The 22,772-nt window shown below is 43.0% G+C and overlaps 1 protein-coding gene across 4 annotated transcripts in view; it reads left to right on the top strand.

Annotated features, from left to right (window-relative positions):
- MCTP1 (multiple C2 and transmembrane domain containing 1) overlaps positions 1-22,772 on the top strand; it is a 1,810,807-nt gene that overhangs the window by 728,633 nt on the left and 1,059,402 nt on the right. For all 4 annotated transcript variants that reach the window (XM_063964020.1, XM_063964019.1, XM_063964022.1 and 1 more), the window contains one exon: positions 18,342-18,512. In XM_063964020.1, coding sequence (XP_063820090.1) covers positions 18,342-18,512 — 171 coding nt within the window. The remainder of the gene's footprint in view (positions 1-18,341; positions 18,513-22,772) is intronic.

Raw genomic sequence — 22,772 nt, 5'->3', positions numbered from 1 at the left:
ATGGCATAGTGAGCCTATATAGGCAGGGTTCATTTGAATATTGGAAAAGTAGATACTGGCGCCGGCTGTTTCTCAAAATAAAGAACGAAAACAATTATAACAATTTAAAAAATCTCATATTTAATTAAATCTAAGAAATATGTAAATAGCACATGAATAAAATGATAAATAATAATCACATATAAATAAAATTAGTAGCAATAATATCCTAATGGAAAATTGAGAGTCTCTCTGATGGCTTATTGACCACTTCCATTCAAGTGGGGCAATATCACTGGTGGTCTGGCTAGAACTCTGTCCTCCAAGTAATCCTCATGAATAAATGGTTGGAAATATTACCATGGTCTCAGTTGAAGGTCCCCTTGGTTCTCAATTGCAGATCGAGGTCCAATAGCAGCAGGGGAACAAATGGAGACGTCAGAAACGGTACCGTTTGTAGAGGTTCTTGAGGATTCGAAAAGAGTCCCAAGGTGTTGCCAGAGAATGCCAGGTGAAAATCAGTGTGATGCCCGTGGTCATATGAGAGTAATGGCTCAACGCGTTTCGCTGGTCTATGTCCACACCGGCTTCCTCAGGAGCATATGCTCCTGAGGAAGCCGGTGTGGACATAGACCAGCGACATAGACCAGCGAAACGCGTTGAGCCATTACTCTCATATGACCACGGGCATCACACTGATTTTCACCTGGCATTCTCTGGCAACACCTTGGGACTCTTTTCGAATCCTCAAGAACCTCTACAAACGGTACCGTTTCTGACGTCTCCATTTGTTCCCCTGCTGCTATTGGACCTCGATCTGCAATTGAGAACCAAGGGGACCTTCAACTGAGACCATGGTAATATTTCCAACCATTTATTCATGAGGATTACTTGGAGGACAGAGTTCTAGCCAGACCACCAGTGATATTGCCCCACTTGAATGGAAGTGGTCAATAAGCCATCAGAGAGACTCTCAATTTTCCATTAGGATATTATTGCTACTAATTTTATTTATATGTGATTATTATTTATCATTTTATTCATGTGCTATTTACATATTTCTTAGATTTAATTAAATATGAGATTTTTTAAATTGTTATAATTGTTTTCGTTCTTTATTTTGAGAAACAGCCGGCGCCAGTATCTACTTTTCCCTAACTTTGTTTCTATACCATTTGGGACTAACCATCCCTATACAGGCTGCCGTTGATAGCACACTCACTGATTCTTTTGTTGTTCATTTGAATATTGGTACCAAGTCACATAATTAGAGCACATCTGTGATTCCAAATTGAAACATAGACCATGCACTGAACCCTAGGGGAAATGCTGCGGCCATTAAAAAGAATTCCAATTTCAGAAGGAAGGATGAAAGAGAAGTAAGGTAACACTGAGCATGATGGATCCGAAGGTCATGTGGCTAGAATTGGTAATCTTGTGCACACAGCACTACTTTGTGACAGTGTCCTTTCTTTGGGATGGATGAACGCCTTTTCAATAACAAGGAAATAGAGGCTACCACAAGAAATCTTGAAGTAGTTCCTGCTGCACCATCACAGAATGAGGAGAATGATGGAGTGAAGAAAACCTATTCACCAAAGGCTTTAATAAAGGGATGTGGAAAGCATTTAGAATGAGATGTGGGTTGCATTTGGAATCCGTAAGGACTGGGGAAGTTCTAAACAAAATGTCACTGCATTGATCACTTGAAAGATCTTTACATTTCCAATGATTTGTGGGACAAAATTCAGGTTGGGTAATTGCAGGTGTCGAGTTGACAACCAGACTTCATCTACCAGACAGAGCTTTGTCACTGTTCTCTTATTTTTATTTGCAAAGGTAGAAGCCTTGCAGATTTATTTTCACCTGGGACTAAGGAGCAAAGAAACTTTAGAGGGAATTAACTTCGGAAAAAGGAAATTAATTTAACTTTAAATTAACTTAAAAATTCATAATAGTAATTGTTGTGTGCTAAAAGTTTTAAAATGGAACCAATCTTCTTGATCTCCAGAAATATGCATTCTTGAGAATATTTGTAAGTCTTGGTTGACAATAACAATCCGTCCATTGGACTGGGGATCGTAAGCTATGGAGAAATTGAGTTTGATCCCTTTTCATTTACATTGTGTACGCAAGTACCTGGATGTACAGTCAGGTCCATAAATATTGGGACAGCGACACAATTCTCATATTTTGGGCTCTATACACCACCACAATGGAATTGAAATGAAACAAACAAGATGTGCTTTAACTGCAGACTTTCCGCTTTAATTTAAGGGTATTTACATCCAAATCAGGTGAACAGTGTTGACTTGGTTCCCATTATTTTGTCTGTACAGCATTCTGCCTACCACATCTGTGTTTCCTCTTTATTCAGATCTGAAAGTGCAGTACTTCATATGCCCTATATACCATGGAAAGAAAGAGAGAGAGAGAGAGAGAGAGAGAGAGAGACTGAGCTAAAGCTAAGACAAACAGTGGCAATGCCAGTAATGATATATTATCCCTATGTAAAGACAACTTAACCGAATGATTTTGTTGTGGTCATTATTGGATTTATATTTCTGCAGAGTTAATTTAAACATGCACCACAAGGAACTGAGACGAATTGTCCTTTCTCATTTTGCCCAAGCACTGGTGCCACTAATGGCTTGTGTCTGTTGAGAACTTATTTCTCCTGACACTCCGATAATGTAAGACAGTATTTACTGCTGGAATGAAAGGGATAAATAGCATTCTTCTGGACGGTGAAAAAGTAATTGCTGTTCAGCTCTGGTTTAGTCTGTAGCAAATGTCTGTAACAAATGTGTTATAATTCTGAAACCATATATCTTCCTGCCATACCAGACGAAGAAAGAACGTGATCATTTCTGAAAGTTAATGTGTTTGGGTATAAAGTTATTTATGCACTTAATAATCCAGGTCTCAGTAGAAGCCGAGACATCCTTTAAATATACATTGTTTCACAAATAAATATGTTCAGCAGTATGAGGAGAGTGGATATGACAATCAGAACTGTGCTAAATGCTGTGGCAGCAATTGGGACACTAGCTGGAATGTTGTGGTGACATATAAATGACCTTTCCTATAGTATTTTGTCATTGTCTTAAAGATATATATTTTTTAATACATGAAGTATTGTGTAAAGGGGCCATACAGTAGGGGAGTATCCGGGAAATTCCCTGTTCTCCTGATGCCTGGTTTGGGAGATACGGGAAATTCCACATGTTGGAAATCCATGACTCGCTGATTCCAACAAAAAATGATCGGGATTATTGGATAGGGGATCTTTTAAAATCCTTTTTTATTTTTTTCGGTCGGAGGTTTTGATCAGTGGATCGGCATCATCAGAATGGGAAATCGGCCATAGATGTATGGTGCCATAAGTCTCTGCTCAGTCCTCTCCCTTAGCTAGTGACAGAAGCATTCTTTCTTCTTAAACTGAGGGGATGCAGTCAATATACCAGCATTCAGGAGACTTGCGCCGGAATCCCGACCACCGACAGGTATTCCCACTTGGTCGGTGGGTCCACGCCGCCAACCAAGTGGGAATAGAACCTGTGGCGAGCAAAGCGATACATGACAGGCGCTGTAAGGCCGTAAGGGCACTCACTTTCTCACCGCTGGGATTCAGGTAGACAGGATGCTGCTGTCAGTATAGTGATAGCCTGCATCCCGTCTGCCGGGATATCATATGTATCCCAAGCTATGTAATTGACTCTCTTACATCTTTATACAGTCTATGAGTTATATTTTTCCACCTTCAATTTTATGAGTTTGAACAATGTTTCCTTCTTTAAGCCTCATTTACAGGCATCTGTATCAAAGCCCCTTGGCGTTCTGTGTATCAAAGCCCCCTGGCCATTTTAGCTATTGACAGGTCTCCTCCTATCGCTGGTCCAACTATCACTATAGATATCTCAAGATGGCAACAGGAGAGGAACATTATTGGAAAATTATACCTTATTTTTATAAGATATTAACTTTAACTTTTATATAATTTTGTTTTTACTGGAAAATGGAACTAGAAGCCCAAGTCCTTTATTCCAGGCCATTGCACATGCATGAGCCAATAATCTGACTGACAAATGCCCATATGCCTCTGCAATGGCCTGGATAACAGATACTGTAAGTTCAGCTTTACTACTGCCAGGGAGATAACTGCCCATCAGGTGCCCTGATGAAGTTTTATTACTGAATCGTGGCAATAGAAAATAATATAGTAAATATTGTAGCTGGCTGAAGAAACACTCTGAAAATCAACTGTGGTGCTGCACATCAATATTCCGCACTTGCTGTCATAGGAGGTGAAGTTACACAGGTGAGAGGAGTGATTGATTTGTTTTATCACGGTTCTGCCCCCTGCTGCTCAATGCTATGATTGTGCCATTTTCATGCCTGGGGGTAGCACAGTATACAGAGTAGGCAAGTATGCCTAGTAAACTTTAGTTTTGTGGTAAGAACCATCAATCTGAAGAGGCGCATTGCTTATCAAAGATCAATATTGTGCTTCATTTCTGCAAGTCACTCTTTAAACACCTTCTGTGATCTGTGAGCCTGGTTCAGATGTGGTTGTTAATGCATTCCCAACTGCGATTTCTGATGCAGTTGCTGTGTGAAAATATGCTAATGCTGTTGCCGCCTGGAAATGTTATGAGACACCCATCGGCTGCCTCTCAGATTAATGCAACTGCATACAAACACAGAGCAGAGGTCGCTGATCCTTTGGTAATCGTATATCTGAGTAAACCTACAGTAACGCAGAATGGCTGCGGGTACTGAGATGCTGATGCCATGTTTTCTGCATGTGGGATTGCAGTTGCAGGCAGATACACGGCACAAAAAAGGTCATCACATACCGCCACTACCCAGTACCTCCCACAAAACAGCCCAAGTCTATCGATCACTTGTGAATAAATCCTTACTGCACGCATAGTCGCAGTTGATCACATGTCAAGCCCCATGGCTGTGCATTACAGGTAAGACGTATGCGCAGACATACTATAATCACTCAAATGCGCAGATATCAAAATAGCGACCACAGCAGAAGGCCCAATGGCAGTTGCATGAAATTGGAACTGAAAGATTGCTTTATAGCTAAACAGAGGCATAAAAGATTTGCAGAACACAAGTATGTTATGCTGGTTTCTCTCTGTGGTACCAAATGACAGAGGGCCTAATTCAGGTTGGATCGCAAAAAGCGAGGGAGGAGACGGAGTGTTGTGAGGGCGGAGGCGCCTGAACGGGGGCGTGATCATGGCGACTGCATAACGTCACATGCAGCCACTGCGATCAGGAAGATTGCAGCGAGTCTCCTGCGGCCACAGCTAAGCTGCACCGGCAGGAGGCTTCCACAGTGTCTGCTAACAAGCTGAAATTGCGAAGCAAGCGTTTACAATTTCTGCTTGTTGAAGTGGGGGAGGCTCCGGTCAGCATGCTGGGTGGTCTTGCCCAGCGATGGGCGGCCCCAGCATGCGATCCAAAGGATTGCAATTCTGCTAATTATTTGCTATCCTTACTGAATTAGGTCCTGAATCCTGTTCATTTTGTACCTGTGCAAACTGGCAAAACTAAGAGCCATACGGACATAACAATATATATAAAAAATGTTTGACTTAATGAAATCTCCTATATTTATATATACACTGTCTATTTGTATATGTACTGTAACATTCGGATTGTTAGTTGGAAGAATTACAGGGCTTTTAGGCACCTTCTGTATATTACATTCTACATTGCCTTAGACTAAAGTTTGAAAAGCAATTGTGATCATTGGGGGAATTGTTACACGGGTGACTGCTCTCACTTGTATTGTTACAGAGATAAATCTAGCAAAGAGAGAGCACATTTCTACAATAAAGGCTTTAGTTCTTCTTTTCTGATAGGACTCTCATTTCCAGTTGCAAGTAATACCGAGCTGCATTATTGACCTTTCAAGATAACTTACATTTCCTAATGAGGACTGCCTCTGGACCATTTCTCCTTCTCACAGATGCTTCCCAAACAAAACACAACTAGAAGACAAATCATTATAATGTGAAAGACAATTTGAGCTTCTATGAGTGCTCCTATTTTAACTGGCAGCGGTAGGAAAGTTCAGATATCATTGTCTGCAGTGTATTGAAATAAAAAGTGAGATTTGACATAGAAATACCTCATAATGAGGGAAATGCATGAAATCCAAATCCTGTACACACACAGAGCTACTGTCATTCTGATGTGCCTTATTCTAAGATACAGTTTAGCTGAATGTGAAATACTGTACTGTATATCAAATATAACCTAGTATCTCTCCACATGCTGAAAATAAAATCTACATAAGTATTAATCACAACAGAAACGTAGTTGTACTACTAGCAGTAAGGGGGTATTGTGCCGTTTTTTCGACCAGTCGAAAAAACTGCACTTTTCGTCTGTTTTTAGGTCGAATTAGCATTCAAACTATTCAATGCCCATGCCATTTTCTCGAAAAATCTGCACGGGCCAAAAACCACGTGGCTCTGTGAATTTGCCGATATGTGTTTTGGCGAATTTGCGGGCGTTTTGGACAGTTTTTGTGTCCATTTTCGCCCATGCCGATTCGACAAAAAAAAACACACAAAAAAAACGAAAAGGCATGGGTGAAAATGGATTAAAAAACGGGCCCGCTATTGAATACGCTGAGGTTGAATTAGTGCCGATTTTCCAACTGCCGGAAAATTTGGCACTAATTGAATATAACCCTAAATCAATATCTAGGAAACCCTTATGCTACCGTACCAACATTGCATTACCATGTCATGCTATGTATAAACCCTCAAAATATCAGGGGTTTGCAAAAATCATTGATTTCTGAAATGTACAGTAATAGAACAGGAATTATCTACTAACGGGCAATGTAGTAACTAGTGATTAAAATCTACAATAATACTTTCACTTTTTTAAGACTCCTTGTTGATCACTCCCAACGCAAATAAGATTGGTATTATAGAAGGGCCTCCAATCAGGAGCGGTGTTTATAGATGGCTGCCCATCTATAAAGTATAAAGCTGCATCAGGTATGCTCCATTTTACTTAGTACAGGTACTAGCTTCTTTCCCCTTTACACTTTGGTGATTTTAGATCCTGCACTGCTAATGAAAGAGTAGTTCTTACAAAAACTCATCCAAAAGGCCTTTGATACATTTAAGTGGCGATGTAGTTATGTGACCGGCGGTCAGGAGACCGCCATTCACATTACCGATGTCTAAATCCCACACCCCTTTAAATCCCGACAGTCGGCATGCCGACTAGCAGGGACTATTCCCATTTGTGGGTGTCCCGACGGCACTCCGCTGCCTGGATCCCGCGTCGGTATGCTGATCTCCGGGATCCCCAGCATCGGTCACACATACCCAACCCATTTAAGTGATACTGAAATAATTGAAAAAGATTGAATTAATAAAACAAAGGTAGAAATTAGTTAATAAGTCTGCAAGCTAACCTGCTTTGGCTACCATAAATTGGGAGAAACCCACAACACGGGGTCCCTGAGATAGAATTGATAATGTTCGTGTTATGCTGTGCTGGTTGTCCCTAGTACAGTGGTTCTCAACTCCAGCCTTCCATAATCCAACAGGTCATGTTTTCAGGATTTCTATATGTTGAAATAGGGGGGATAATTGCAGAACCAACAAAAATTATGATAAAATAAATCCAGACAACATGACCTGTTGGGAGTACCTGACTAATGGAATTGAGAACCACTGGTCCACAGAGTTCAGCTTACAGGAGCTCAGGAATCAGGACAAGGAGCAAACACTGTGCTGACAGGATACAACTGTGCTTGAACAGAAACAAACAGTCACTGGATACTAGTGAATGGAAACTGTGCTGCTGGGTGCTGGTGCAGTGGCTGGAACTGAGGAATGTACTCACTGAGAATACTATGTAAACTTGCTGGGGAGCATTCAGCGTCTCTGTAGCAGATAGAGAAATACACTGCAGCAGCTCTTATTATGTCTGAAATAAACACAAAAATCAGAACTAGAGGCACAGATGGATTCCAAGGTGGATGATTAGCCTGTAGTGGAGATCAGCAGTCAGGAACACAGGCATTTACAAGACTGTAGAAGTTGCTGGCAACAGACATATGGAGCTCAGCAGGTAACTGGAGTCAGAGATCAATGGCTGGAATTTGTAAAAAAATGCTGTAGCTACAGCTGAGAAGAACAGTAGTAAGCTGGAATACTCTGGTTACTTGCACCGTGGAGCCATGGATAGCAAAGCTTGTTGCTAACAGGAGCTATTGTAGGAAGTCAGGACGAAACTTGCTAGGAGTCAGAATGATTTATGCACTGGCACAGAACAAAAAGCAGACAAGGAATACATAGGGATTGCAAGTCTCTGATTGGTTGCTAATGTCAGCTAGGGCAAGGAGAATTCAGACTGATCAGATGACATGCTCCAACAGCAACAGGTCATAAGACAAACAGGAAACATGACCTGCAGGCCAGGGGACAGGGTAAATCGGATAACAATTTCAAGAACTTTATTGCTGCAGACAGAATCATAATAACCGATCAATGATGATCGGACAGTCATCCATGAAAAATTGTCCAAGTTATCCAATCATCGGACGACCGCTACTGCTCCATCATGGGAGAAATGGGGAAATCTTTATGCCACATACTGTATATAGGCGGTGATTCAGAGATGGACAAATATTCAGCAACTCCTGCCACAAAGTCTCTCACTCTCTCATTTCCACCTATGTGAGGCTTCTCCTAATTTCCCTCTGACCCACTTACAGGCAAAAGTCTCTTTGCTCCTTCTACCAAACAAGTTAGGCTTCGACTGCTCTTAGCTGTCAGCAGTACCAGTTAGTAACAGTCTAACTAGATTAACCACATGGACAACTGAAAAGCTGATTAGGGAGGTCACAAACAATTTATTTAATCAGATTTGAATTGGAATTATGTATGGGTGACAAGAAAAACTACAATGCAAACTGCAGCTACAGGCAGATAATGATATTTAAATAAATGGGGCGGAGTCTTTCTGACACAACCAGTATTGGGCAGTATCACTCCCCCTTAACTGGCATAGCAATGGCCCCTCCCTGAGATGGAGACCAGGTCCTCCTCTGGGTTAGAGACAATCCAGAGTGTCACCCAACCGCTTTTGTGCTAATAAGAGGCTGCCGAGGAGCATTGCTTTCTGCCAAACCGTGGTTCACAGAAACATGGCCCGCCACCCCATGCTAAAGAAAGGAACAAATGTCCTCAATAAAAATGCAAACCTTCCTCATTCAGATGATCACCATTCAGACTATAAAAAGCCTCCTCTTCCTACTTCAGTGACTCTACACCCAGCACTCAGCAAAACCTAGAGATGGCTGCACCTTCCTAGATATACTATCTAAGGCTGACCACACTATGCCATACTGATATCATTGGTTAAAAGCATTTACAGGTCCACCCTAATGGTGTTAATTATTTTCATACCCTTGCAAGTGCCCAAATCATTACTCCCTAAGCGATACAGCACCCAATCCGGTGTCCCTAAGTCTCCACAGCCTTAAACAGACGTTTGAGCAAAACACTCCATCTGATTCCCTTAACACCTAGCCATCTCACCTCCCGAGCACCCAGCAACTATGAAGCTCTACCAGCTAATTGATGACTAATGGCACAGTAGATGTTAGAATGCCTCACAAACCACACCCAACCCAACTTCCTGGACAAATCTGCAAGGAAATGTTGCAGTCAGTAATGTGATAAACTGACAACAATAACCTTGCACCAAACAAACCTTAGCCAGGCAAGGGAAACATGTTTTGAGCCACCCATATGAAGGTTAAAATTGTAAAGGCCTTCATTCCCCCAAAGCGGATGGTTGCATAAGGCCTACAAACTTGGATAAAGGGGAATAATCAGCTTGAATAAGCCATTTAAACTGCCCACCCCCGGACGCAACCTGCAAAAAAATTGGAAGCTAAATTTAACAGAGCAAATTGGCAAATCAGCATGCGTGGGAACTGACAACCATTGTGCCCTCCCCAACTGGTCCATCTTGAACCTTTGTATATTACAAAGCACAAGATCAGACTTGACATCAACATTATTAACTGGCGACTCTGAGACAGAATACTTATTGACTGCAACTAGTTCCCCAACTCTAAACACCATAAAAACCACCAATAAGAACTTTAAACAAAAAAGTGCCATCCTGTAATTATATGTTGCAACTTTAGAAACCACATTAACCAGTGTCTTTAAGAGGCTGAAGTTAATGGGCTTACAGGTAGCCCTTAGCAACGACTTTTTCCTGCCACCATTTAAGGCAATTGTGAGTAAAAACGACTTTGTCGGGTCCATCAACCCATGAAGTTTTGAAAAATAGTACATGCTCACCAAATCCGCAAATATAGCTTCCTTAGAATGGCCACACTTGTGCCATTGCCAAACATATGGCAACATAGAATAGTGTACTTACCTCACTTTCCAGTATTTGCAAAAAAAATTGCCTGTCCCCCAACCTGCAGAATAGTACTTCAGCGTACCTGGAGCCATTACCTTCATAGCGAGACCCGCCTTCTGCTCTGATGATCTGCCAGACATAACTGGGACATGCTAAACCAGACTAGCGGATGGTGCAAGCGCCAATAATTGACCCTATTGAAAACAAGATAAAGCGGCCGCCGCTATATTTGTTTTTTACCCCCGACGCATACAGAGCCTTAAACACTATATATTTCTCAGAAGGCAAAGCAGGACTAGATGCTGCAAAAAATTAAGAGCCAGAGCAGATCCAGGTTATTTGTTTATTGATAGCCTGGATGACGTTCACTCTAAAAGATAATGCGCTGATTACTATAGTTATCCACCCAAATCTCAACCTATAATCCATTATGATTGTAAATGATGTAATGTTTGCACTATCTCTCTGCGCGGTTGACATACAAGATTCATTGAATGGTGATTAGCATATAGTATTTATTATAAATGAAAAAAATATACATTAAAACATTTGTAAAACAGATTTGATATAGTCTCCATAATCTTAAAAGTTTATGATATAAAGTGCCATATAAGAAGACTAAGATTCAATACTAAATCAGTGGAGGAGAGCAGGGTGGTGGCCAGTGAGCATAGAGTAAGGGAGCGTTCCAGTGGGATTCAGTGAATGGCAGGAGTGGCAGTTCAGCTAACAGTAGATAGCCAGCTGCTGGCAGAGCGGGGAAGTCTCCGTTCCAGCCCAGCATTTTCCCCTGCTTTCTGTATTGCTCCAGCCCTGATAACGACCTTTGCCTTTGACAACACACCTCTCCACGATGTTCAAACCATGTCCCCTTGGACGTCTACACTCTCCCCGCTAGGTGACATACAGTATGGCTTATAAGCTTACACATAATTTGCTGGACCAAATAATGCATAAACTTCCAGGTTCTATCTGAAGAGTTGGAGGAATCGCTGTTTGTGAACAAAAGCAGGGGGTGGAGCGTAAAACCGGTACAGCGCGCTCATCAGATCTGGATGTGGCTAAAGCAGCCATTTGGGGTGCACGTGCAGGTGCTTTGGAATGTCCCTCATTTCACAATGCGCCCATCACAACTTGCCCTAAAGGGTTTGCTTCTTGACCTGGATGAGCTGTTCGCCCACTGCAACTTGCCATACCAATTGTGTCCTGCGGTGTGCACATCTTGCCTTGTGGATGACGGAGCTTGATGGCCAGAGACTGCCAGCAAATCAGCAAACTTGTCATCCTGTGATCTTGGAACAGGAAAATGTGAAATACCTTTTGAGTTCACGTGGAAGGGGAGTGTACACTGGCTGCATGGGGTGAGCATGGATGGAAGAGGAGGGGCAATGGTGGTAACAAATTCGAAAGACGATCCCCAGATTTGTAAAGTGACGGACAGGGACCTTGAGCAGAAAGCCGGTAAGGGCAGGAAAAAAAAATCACCTGTGGGCCATATACTAAATGGAGGGACCTTGAGTGGTTAAAATATGGACACCATGAAAGAGGGTGGGGAAGAGGAAGTGCCTCTGGTAATAGGGAAGCAGGAGAAGTTCACCTTGACCCCATGTTATCCAGAAAATACTGCACAACATGTGCATTTGGAGTGGAGAAATTGATACGGTTCCATCATCTGATATTAACTGCAGTTGGTCTCTGTGACCAACTGCAGTACAAGCAGATGCCTCCATTGAGGTTTGGAGTTGCCCCCTGGTGTCTGGCATGGTGGAGGTATAAGAGGTCCGCGGTGCTTATCAGCTGCATCTAAAATGGCTTTGTCACTAGGGAAGGCTCCAGTCTTGCTCTCAGCACGGCCTGGCCACAGCTTGCGGTATTGGGGGAACTGGCTTGAAGGTGTCGGCTCTGCTTGTACTGTGACACTGCTGACGTGGGAAACAGCGGGAGATAAAGGGACATTTGGGAAGACAAAGGTGGAGAAGTGAAGGGACAGAATAAGGGGAAAACAGTGGAGAAGATACAATTTAAACAAAGGCAACAAATTACAGCATAAATTAATTAATAACTGTAACTCAGCTTGTCCTGAGGATTACAAAACTGGAAAGAGGAAGATGCATGCTGTTACTGTCAAGTTATAGATCAACTAACAAACCCTCCCCATAGCTCCTGATAGGCTAACTAGCCTGATACTCAAACTGTCAAACTAAACCAACCATGTTCCCTTACTTAACCTTACTATACCTCCCCCCATATAATCAATCACATAAAAACCTGGGTGCTTACAGATCCATACACTCAACTAAGCATTTGCCAACTTTGACAGGAACCTGTTGGTCATAACCCACAGGCTGATTCCTATCGTGCTGACTTCTATGACAGCTGTTAATGAAACTTGCCTTTATCGCACAAAGCTCTTTTTGTTACACTTGATAGGACATATCTTAGCGCTCATTTGTGCCTTGAATACAGTGGCATTCACAGTTATACTGTATGTCATCAAGGGGTGTATTCATTAGTATGCCCCTAACTAACGTCCCTGTTATTTAGGTATTCGACTAACCGTGAGTTACATGGACACTATTTGCTGAATATTAGGAGGCACCATTAGGCCCCTAATCAATGGGTTCGTTACTAAAAATATGCAGAAATAGGCCTATTAATGTGGATGTATTAGCCACATCAAACATTCTGAGGTGCGTTTCATACAGTACTATATAGTTTTACATTTTAAATATTAATAATAGTAAGGAAGATAGTGTTGTGCTGTATTTAATAAAAATGCAAACTACAGTAGTAAATTCAAGATATCTAATATAGAAGGAAGATAAATATTCCATAATATATTATGTTAAGTGGAATGATCTAGTTCCATCCACAAGTTTATGCATTAATTTATGTTAGATTTATTTTTATTAAAAATCTGGTTTAAGTGCGAGGTACCTCCCCCGGGAACCCTAAGGAGTAGATGTTGCAAGGTTCCATCAGAACTCTGGGCCTTATACGAAATGACATACAAATCCAGTGATTGGGTAGGACACGCTGTCTCCCCCTTTGAAACAGCCTGATTGACATGCTGCAGCATTTTGGTGGTGTTGAACGGGACCGTTCTAAAGTTCTAAAAAACAAGCAAATTAAGGGCCCTCTGAACGGTGCGATATAAAACACAGTACACCGCGTGGAAACACCTTGCGATACCGATGCGCTGTCCCTCGGGATCGGCATCGCAAGGATAAATAGAGTGTGCGGGCAGGGCCCATATTGACTATATCAGAGGTACATGTCTCTGGCCACAATATAGCCAATGTCGGCCATATCCTGCATCACACCGTGTGTAGGCGGCTTTACAGATGGAGCCTTTTTTTGTGGTTGAATCTTACAGCGGGCCTGATGCAGATGTGGTTGGAGGTGTAATCACTGCTGTTTACATGGAATCAGCTGTGATAGCACTAATATGCTAAAACAGCAGGAGACTTCTGATATAAGTAGACGCCTCCTGCTCGTAGTGATCCGTGCTGCATGATCCATGGGGTCGCCCAAGCCGACCGCCACAGATGCAACAAAGAGGCCAGGGAATCTCTATCTTCTGACAGAGATCCTGGCCTCATCACTCAACCAAAATGGAGGCAACGCAATTCCATTTTGGGAGATGGCAGCCATCGGCTCCCCCTCTCTGCCTCTACACAGCAGCAAAGTGTCAATTGGCTGCTGATCTGCGTCCGATGTCGCAGACCCATACTGCACATGCACAGTATGGATCCGGAGCATATGCAAAGTACCAAACATCAGTACTTTGTGGCACATGCCGCAGATCCAACGGAACTTGAATCAGGACTAATAAGCGCTCAGTTGCTGTACATGCTGCACTCACCTGCGGCACAGAGGGCAAAGCGGTGCATTAGTCACGAGGTGCTTTCCACCGTGTGACAGGTGCTGAACATGCTCCAACTGTATTAAGAGGCTGAGGATATGCTGGTTAAATTGTTGGACGAAATTTTACAAAAGGCGGTCATTAAATTGCTCAGCTCTTGTTATTTCTCCACGGAAAAGTTCATGAGGCCATTTCCTCTGACCATGCCATATTTTGTGTATTCACAGCGCTTCACTTTTTTCATATTTTGTTATGTTACAGCCCTATTCCAAAATGGAATAAATTTATTTTTTCCCTCCAAATTCTACACACAATACCCCATAATGACAACGTGAAAAAAGTTTTTTTAGATTTTTGCAAATTTATTGAAAATAACAAACTAAGAAATCACATGTACATAAGTATTCACAGCCTTTGCCATGAAGCTCAAAATTGAGCTCAGGTGCATCCTGTTTCCACTGATCCTCCTTCAGATGTTCTACAGCTTAATTGGAGTCCACCTGTGGTAAATTCAGTTGATTGGACATGATTTGGAAAGACACATACCTGTCTATATAAGGTCCCACACATGACAGTGCATGTCTGAGCACAAACCAAGCAGGAAGTCAAAAGAATTGTCTGTAGACCTCAGAGATAGGATTGTCTTGTGGCACAAATCTGGGTAAGGGTACAGAAAAATATCTGCTTCTTTGAAGGTCCCAATGAGCACAGTGGCCTCCATCATCTGTAAATGGAAGAAGTTCAGAACCACCAGGACTATTCCTAAAGCTGGCCGTCTGTCTAAACTGAGCGATCGGGGGAGTAGGGCCCTAGTCAGGGAGGTGACCAAGAACCCGATGGTCACTCTGTCAGAGCTACAGCATTCCTCTGTGGAGAGAGGTGAGCCTTCCAGAAGGACAACCATCTCTGCAGAAATCCACCAGTCAGGCCTGTGTGGTAGAGTGGCCAGGCGGAAGCCACTCCTTAGTAACAAGCACATGGCAGCCCGCCTGGAGTTTGCCAAAATGCACCTGAAGGACTCTCAGACCAAGAGAAACAAAATTCTCTGGTCTGATGACACACAGATTGAACTCTTTGACGTGAATGCCAGGCGTCATGTTTGGAGGAAACCAGGCACCGCTCATCACCAGGCCAATACCATCCCTACAGTGAAGCATGGTGGTGGCAGCATCATGCTGTGGGGATGTTTTTCAGCGGCAGGAACTGGGAAACTAGTCATGATAGAGGGAAAGATGAATGCAGCAATGTACAGAGACATCCTGGATGAAAACCTGCGCCAGAGCGCTCTTGACCTTACACTGGGGCGACGATTCATCTTTCAGCAGGGCAACGACCCTAAGCACACAGCCAAGATATCAAAGGAGTGGCTTCAGGCCAATCTGTGAATGTCCTTGAGTGGCCCAGCCAGAGCCCAGACTTAAATCCGATTGAACATCTCTGGAGAGATCTGAAAATGGCTGTGCACTGACGCTTCCCATCCAACCTGATGGAGCTTGAGAGGTGCTGCAAAGAGGAATGGGCGAAACTACCCAAATATAGGTGTGCCAAGCTTGTGGCATCATATTCAAAAAGACTTGAGGCTGTAATTGTTGCCAAAGGTGCATCAACAAAGTATTGAGCAAAGGCTGTGAATACTTATGTACATGTGATTTCTTAGTTTTTTATTTTTAATAAATTTGCAAAAATATCAAAAACACTTTTTTTACGTTGTGATTATGGTGTATTGTGTGTAGAATTTTAAGGGAAAAATTAATTTATTCCAGTTTGGAATAAGGCTGTAACATAACAAAATGTGGAAAAAGTGAAGCGCTGTGAATAATTCCGGATGCACTGTATTTGCCCCATAGAGGTTGAATTGTAGCTCAAAGTTTGGCATTTATTTAGCTGTTTACTAATCTGCACAACCCATAAGGTTACTGTACCGTTCATTGTTTACCTGCTTACTAAGCATTCCAATCTCTGACACAGATGTACGAGAGGTGATCACTAGACCGCCTGTTGGTATCCCGGCGTTCAGAATGCTGACACTGGAATCCCGACAGACACTGAAATGCCAACGCCGGAATACCAACGCCACAGGCTTTTCTCCCTCTACAGGTGTCTTCAAGCGCACCGAGCCACCGTGCTCGCAGCATGGTGAGCGTAGCGATCCCGCAAGGGGCTTTCTAGCGCCTGCCCCGCTGCCGGCATACTGGTGGACGGGATCCCACTATCGGGATCATGACAGCCAGAAACCTGGCCATCGGTAAAACGTATATATTCCAAATGTACAGTAGAAGCCAACTTTCTATGTGTTCAGCTACTTTGAAAATAGAAGTCACCCTCGCTGCCATAGTCCTCAGTCTCTAGAGAGTAAATTACAGTAATGTTTGTTTTAGATCTATATAGCTCAAATCTCTGCTCCATACAACATCTAAAATAAATCCATGTATTTTCCCTCAATTCTTCCCTAATAGAGATGCGTGAAAATGACCAGATCGAGCACCTATATTCCCTACCCTGCATATTGTACAGGTTGAGTATCCCTTATCCAAATATTCCGAAATACGGAATATTCCGAAATACGGACTTTTTTGACTGAGATTGAGATAGTGAAACCTTTGTTTTTTGATGGCTCAGTGTACACAAACTTTGTTTAATACACAAAGTTATTAAAAATATTGTATTAAATGACCTTCAGGCTGTGTGTATAAGGGGGGTCATTCCGAGTTGTTCACTCGGTAAAAATCTTCGCATCGCAGCGATTTTCCGCTTAATGCGCATGCGCAATGTCCGCACTGCGACTGCGCCAAGTAAATTTGCTATGCACTTAGGAATTTTACTCACGGCATTTTCATCGTTCTGGCGATCGTAATGTGATTGACAGGAAATGGGTGTTACTGGGCGGAAACAGGCCGTTTTATGGGCGTGTGGGAAAAAACGCAACCGTTTCCGGAAAAAACGCAGGAGTGGCCGGAGAAACGGGGGAGTGTCTGGGCGAACGCTGGGTGTGTTTGTGACGTCAAACCAGGAACGACAAGCACTGAACTGATCGCAGAAGCCGAGTAAGTCTGGAGCTACTCAGAAACTGCTACGAGGTGTGTAATCGCAATATTGCGAATACATCGTTCGCAATTTTAAGATGCTAAGATTCACTCCCAGTAGGCGGCGGCTTAGCATGAGCAAATCTGCTAAAATCCGTTTGCGAGCGAACAACTCGGAATGACCCCCTAGGTGTATACGAAACCTAAATGAATTGTGTGAATGTACACACACTTTGTTTAATGCACAAAGTTACAAAAAATATTGGTTAAAATGACCTTCAGGCTGTGTGTATAAGGTGTATATGTAACATAAATGCATTCTGTGCTTAGATTTAGGTCCCATCACCATAATATCTCATTATGGTATGCAATTATTCCAAAATACGGAAAAATCCGATATCCAAAATACCTCTGGTCCCAAGCATTTTGGATAAGGGATACTCAACCTGTATTATGTATTACAGTATATGTAGAATTTATGTTTATTTTGAGGCAAACTTTTCATCAAAATGTAGGAATAGAAAAATGTAAGTCGTCTAAATGTGGAAACTCCTGTAATGAAATATGGTGTTACAGTAGGAGAGTTATATGAACTGTGTTTTCTTTGTCAACATTGTGAATGTTGAAATCGCTACTACATCCCCGTAGAAATGCTGTCTGCGGATATGAAAATGATTTTACTTGCCTCTGTTAACCAACAATTTGCCAAAACGTTTGTTATTCAAGCATGCGTACAGCCTACAGTGTACTCCTATCAATCCAAAGCATTGCTGGGCAACAAGTAAGGAGCAAATGTCTCAGCTAAATCCTTAGGATGAAGGCTAACCCCTCACTTTTTGTTACTCTGGAAATACATTTGGTTGTTGTGTCATCTATTAGAATGTTTTATTTGCAACTAAATTATTACCTATGTGCAAATATTTACAGTAAGTCATATATTTATGTAATCTGAAAAAAACTACTTAGTTACATACTTAACATATATTGTATATGATATTTTCGCTTCTATTTGTTATGTTTTTGCTTTTTTTCAGTTTCAGACACAGAGTTTACGGATTTCAGACTTGCACAGAAAAAATCACTTGTGGAGAGGGGTAGTAAGCATCACGCTAATTGAGGGGCAAGATCTCAAAGCCATGGATGCAAACGGACTTAGTGACCCCTATGTGAAATTCCGTCTGGGTCATCAGAAATACAGGAGCAAGGTACATGGTTTCATCTACAATCTTGTTTAATTTTGTCTGCAAAATCTTGTGTGCATGTACATTGAAGTGCCAAAAGTCATGGGATAGCAGACTGTAAATGTAATGGTAGCTGGCACCACCATACTGTGACGTATTGGAAATGGTCAGACCTGCATCGGTTGTAATCTGACTTCTCGTAAGTCAGTTTGAACACTGACTAGGCTAGTCATTGCAAGGCAACGTGACTTAATGGAGTTCAAACGGAGCATGATAGTGGGTACACAACAGATGGGACATTCCATCTCCAAAGTTGTGCGGACATTCAACATTCCTCAAACTACCGTGTCATGTGTATACTGGGAATCAGGGCCGCCATCAGGAGGAGACTGCTGGGACTGGACTCCCGGTGTTGGATAGAGAGGGGGCCAGCCTCTGCAGGGGCGATTGAGGGTATCTATAAAACGTGTCCTCAAGAACATGGCCACCACCATGAAGAAGACAAAACAGCTGAGAATATGGGCAACCAAATACATAGGAACACAAGGAAGCAACATGTTTAACATAAGTCAGAAAGAAAGGCAACATTATAGGCCTAATTCAGTAAGGATTGCAAATTCTGCTAATTAGCAGAATTTGCAATCCTTTCGATCACATGCTGGGGGCCACCCATCGCAGGGCAAGGCCGCCCAGCATGCTGACAGCCGCCCCCCCCCCCCCCCCTTGATGAAGCAGAAATTAGCTGCGCCCGCAGGAGGACCGCCGCCATGTTCCCGATCACGGCGGCTGCATGTGATGTCATGCAGCTGCTGTGATCACACCCACGTTCGCACCGCACCATTCCCCATTTCGCCGGCCCCACCACTGCAACGCTCCATCTCCACCCTGGAAACGGAGGGTTGCCGCCCCCCCCACCCCGCGACCACCTCTGCCTGATTGACAGGCAAAGGCGATCACATTTTCTCCCAGAAAGTGTGGGCGCATGCGCAGGATCGGTGCTGCACATGAGTCTGTGGGGCGATCACAATAATTCCGGTTGGATTTCGATTTGCGATCCAACCTAAATTAGCCCCAATATCTGCAGGATTGTCAGATCATCTAGTAAACTAGGGAACTCTGGTTGCAAGGGGTGAGGTATGGCTAGGGGTATATATATCTGTGAGAGGATAGTGCCTGGGTTATATGCGTGAGAGAGGGAGATGGATGGGACAAGGCTGGGATATATGTATGAGAGAGAGATGGCTGGGGCAGGGCTGGTTATTTCTTTGTGAGAGAGAGGTGGTTGGGGTATATGTGTGAGTGAGGTGGAGCTGTCATGAAGGTATATATTTATTATACTGACACAGGGCAGTAACTAGGTGTGTGCGGAGTGTGCTCCAGGGTAGGGGGTGCTGTTGGCAGCACTTTTCAATTATGAATTATCTAATTACTTTCAATTGCTGCTACCCCCCTTTTTAAAGGTCAGCATCTCCTGACCGCCCCTGTCTCCTAGCCCCACCCCTTTTGTCAATAATGCCTGTACAGCATTCATGGACTTGACATGACAGCTCTTTGTTGTTCAGTCGCACTGTCTTTTATTACATTTCGGGATGCTGCTATACCCGGGGTTCGAATTCGTTGGCTATGACATTGCAGCCGCACACTTTATTCATAGAGCTATCTGCCCCTGCATAGAAAGCTAGAGAATTCCAAGCTTACCTTGTACTTTGTGAAGGGATGATCAGCGTTGCAGCTGGGCAGGTCTGTGTAGTGTGTGGCTACAAGGGATTGGATGTGTGGCTGCACACTGCATGGATCTGCTTGAATATGTTGCTGGTTATTTTTTTTACGGGGTACAGCTAGCTTCATGTAGTTAAAAATCTCACAGTTTTTATGCAGGATCAAGTGGCTCGGTGGGTGGGGTGTTTGACTGGGATGCAGCAGGTTGTGGGTTTGAGTCCTGGGTGTGGCAGTATATTGAAATGTGTTATTTAATGAGGGGTATTGTGACTGAATGGTGACAAGCTCTTGGTTTGAGTGCATGAATGTGGTATAAAGAGGATTTGTGTCCAAATCCATTTTCTTGCAGTGTGCAGTGTTCTATAAATGTGTGTGTATAATGTAAAAAAAAAAATATATATATATATATATATATATATATATATATATTTATTTACACAGTGGGGCAAAAAAGTATTTGGACAGCCACCGATTGTGCAAGTTGACCACCTTAAAAAGATGAGAATGGTCTGTAATTTCCATCATAGGTACACTTCAACTGTGAGAGACAGAATCTGGAAAAAAAAAAACAGGAAATCACATTGTATGATTTTTAAACAATTTATTTGTATATTCTTGTGGAAAATAAATATTTGGACAATCAAAAAGTTTAACTCAATACTTTGTAATTTAACCTCAGTTGGCAATTACAGAGGTCAAACGTTTCCTGAAGTTCTTGACCAGGTTTGCACACACTGTAGCAGGTATTTTGGCCCACTCTTCCATGCAGAACTTCTCTAGATCTGTCATGTTTTGGGGCTATCGCTGGGCAACACGGACTTTCAACTGCCTCCACAGATTTTCTATTGGGTTGAGGTCTGGAGACTGGCTAGGCCACTCCAGGACCTTGAAATGCTTCTTACGGAGCCACTCCTTAGTTGCCCGGGCAGTGTGTTTGGGGTCATTGTCATGCTGGAAGACCCAGCCACGTTCCATCTTCAATGCTCTTACTGAGGGAAGGAGGTTTTTGCCCAAAATCTCACGATACATGGCCCCATTCATCCTCTCCTTAATATGGATCAGTCATCCTGTCCCCTTTGCAGAAAAGCAGCCCCAATGCATGATGTTTCCACCCCCATGCTTCACAGTGGGTATGGTGTTCTTGGGATGCCATTCATCATTCTTCTCCCTCCAAACACGGCGAGTGGAGTTTATACCAAAAAGTTTGATTTTGCTCCCATCTGACCACATTACATTCTCCCAATCCTCCTCCGAATCATCCAGATGGTCACTGGCAAACTTTGGACCGGCCTGGACATGTGCTGGCTTAAGAAGGGGGACCTTTCGGGCGCTGCAGGATTTCAATCCATGACGACGTAGTTTGTTACTAATGGTAACCTTTGTGACTGTGGTCCCAGCTCTCTTGAGGTTATTGACCAGGTCCCCCCGTGTAGTTCTGGCCTGATTCATCACTGTTCTCAAGATCATTGATACCCCATGAGGTGAGATCTTACATGAAGCCCCAGGTCGAGGGAGATTGTCCGTGTCCTTGTATTTCTTCCATTGTTTAATAATTGCGCCAACAGTTGATCTCTTCTCACCAAGCTGCTTGCCAATTGTCGAGTAGCTCATCCCAGCCTTGTGCAGCTCTACAATTTTGTCCCTGGTGTCCTTAGACAGCTCTCTGGTCTTGGCCATGGTGGAGAGGTAGCAGTATGACTGTTTGAGGGTGTGGACAGGTGTCTTTTATACAGATAACCAGTTCAAACATGTGCCATTAATACAGGTAACAAGTGGAGGATAGAAGAGCTCCTTAAAGAAGAAGTAACAGGTCTGTGAGAGCCAGAAATCTTGCTGCTTGGTAGGTGTAAAAATATTTATTTTCCATAAGAATATACAAATAAATTGTTTAAAAATCATACAATGTGATTTTTTTTCTTTTTTTTTTTTAATCCGACTGTCTCTCACAGTTGAAGTGTACCTATGATGGAAATTACAGACCTCTCTCATCTTTTTAAGTGGGTCAGCTTGCACAATCGGTGGCTGTCCAAATACTTTTTTGTCCCACTGTGTGTGTGTGTGTGTGTGTGTGTGTGTGTGTGTGTGTGTGTGTGTGTGTATATATATATATATATATATATATATATATATATATATATATATAAAATATGTGTTTGAAGGGGCATCACAGTTTGTGCTTACTCTGGGATCAATTTTGTCATGTCCCTTCCCCATGAGGCAGGGGTCCTTATGTTCTTATTGGAAAAATTGGTGACTGGTGCCAATCCTCTTTCTGGCACAGGTAGGGAGGCCAATCCCGGGTATCGAGATAGAAAATGGTCAATCCCATGTCCCTGTGTGGCCGCCCCCCTCGCCCCACCCCGCACACATAACTCACCATACACGGGTTGGACATATCAGCTGCTCTCTCCTGGCGGCTCCCAGCGGCGTGTGATGGTGCAGCGTGACCTCTCACTGCACATCATGCTGCGCTGGTGAGCCGGGAGGAGGAAGCCGGGCTGCGTCTGAGCTTCCAATCCCAGGATTGAATCACGGACATTTTTGGGCCTAAATCCCGGGATCCCG

The sequence above is a fragment of the Pseudophryne corroboree genome, chromosome 1, assembly GCF_028390025.1.
Source record: "Pseudophryne corroboree isolate aPseCor3 chromosome 1, aPseCor3.hap2, whole genome shotgun sequence".
NCBI lineage: Eukaryota > Metazoa > Chordata > Amphibia > Anura > Myobatrachidae > Pseudophryne > Pseudophryne corroboree.
The sequence above is the reverse complement of the archived record's forward strand: the minus strand, read 5'-3'. Positions and strand labels throughout refer to the sequence as shown.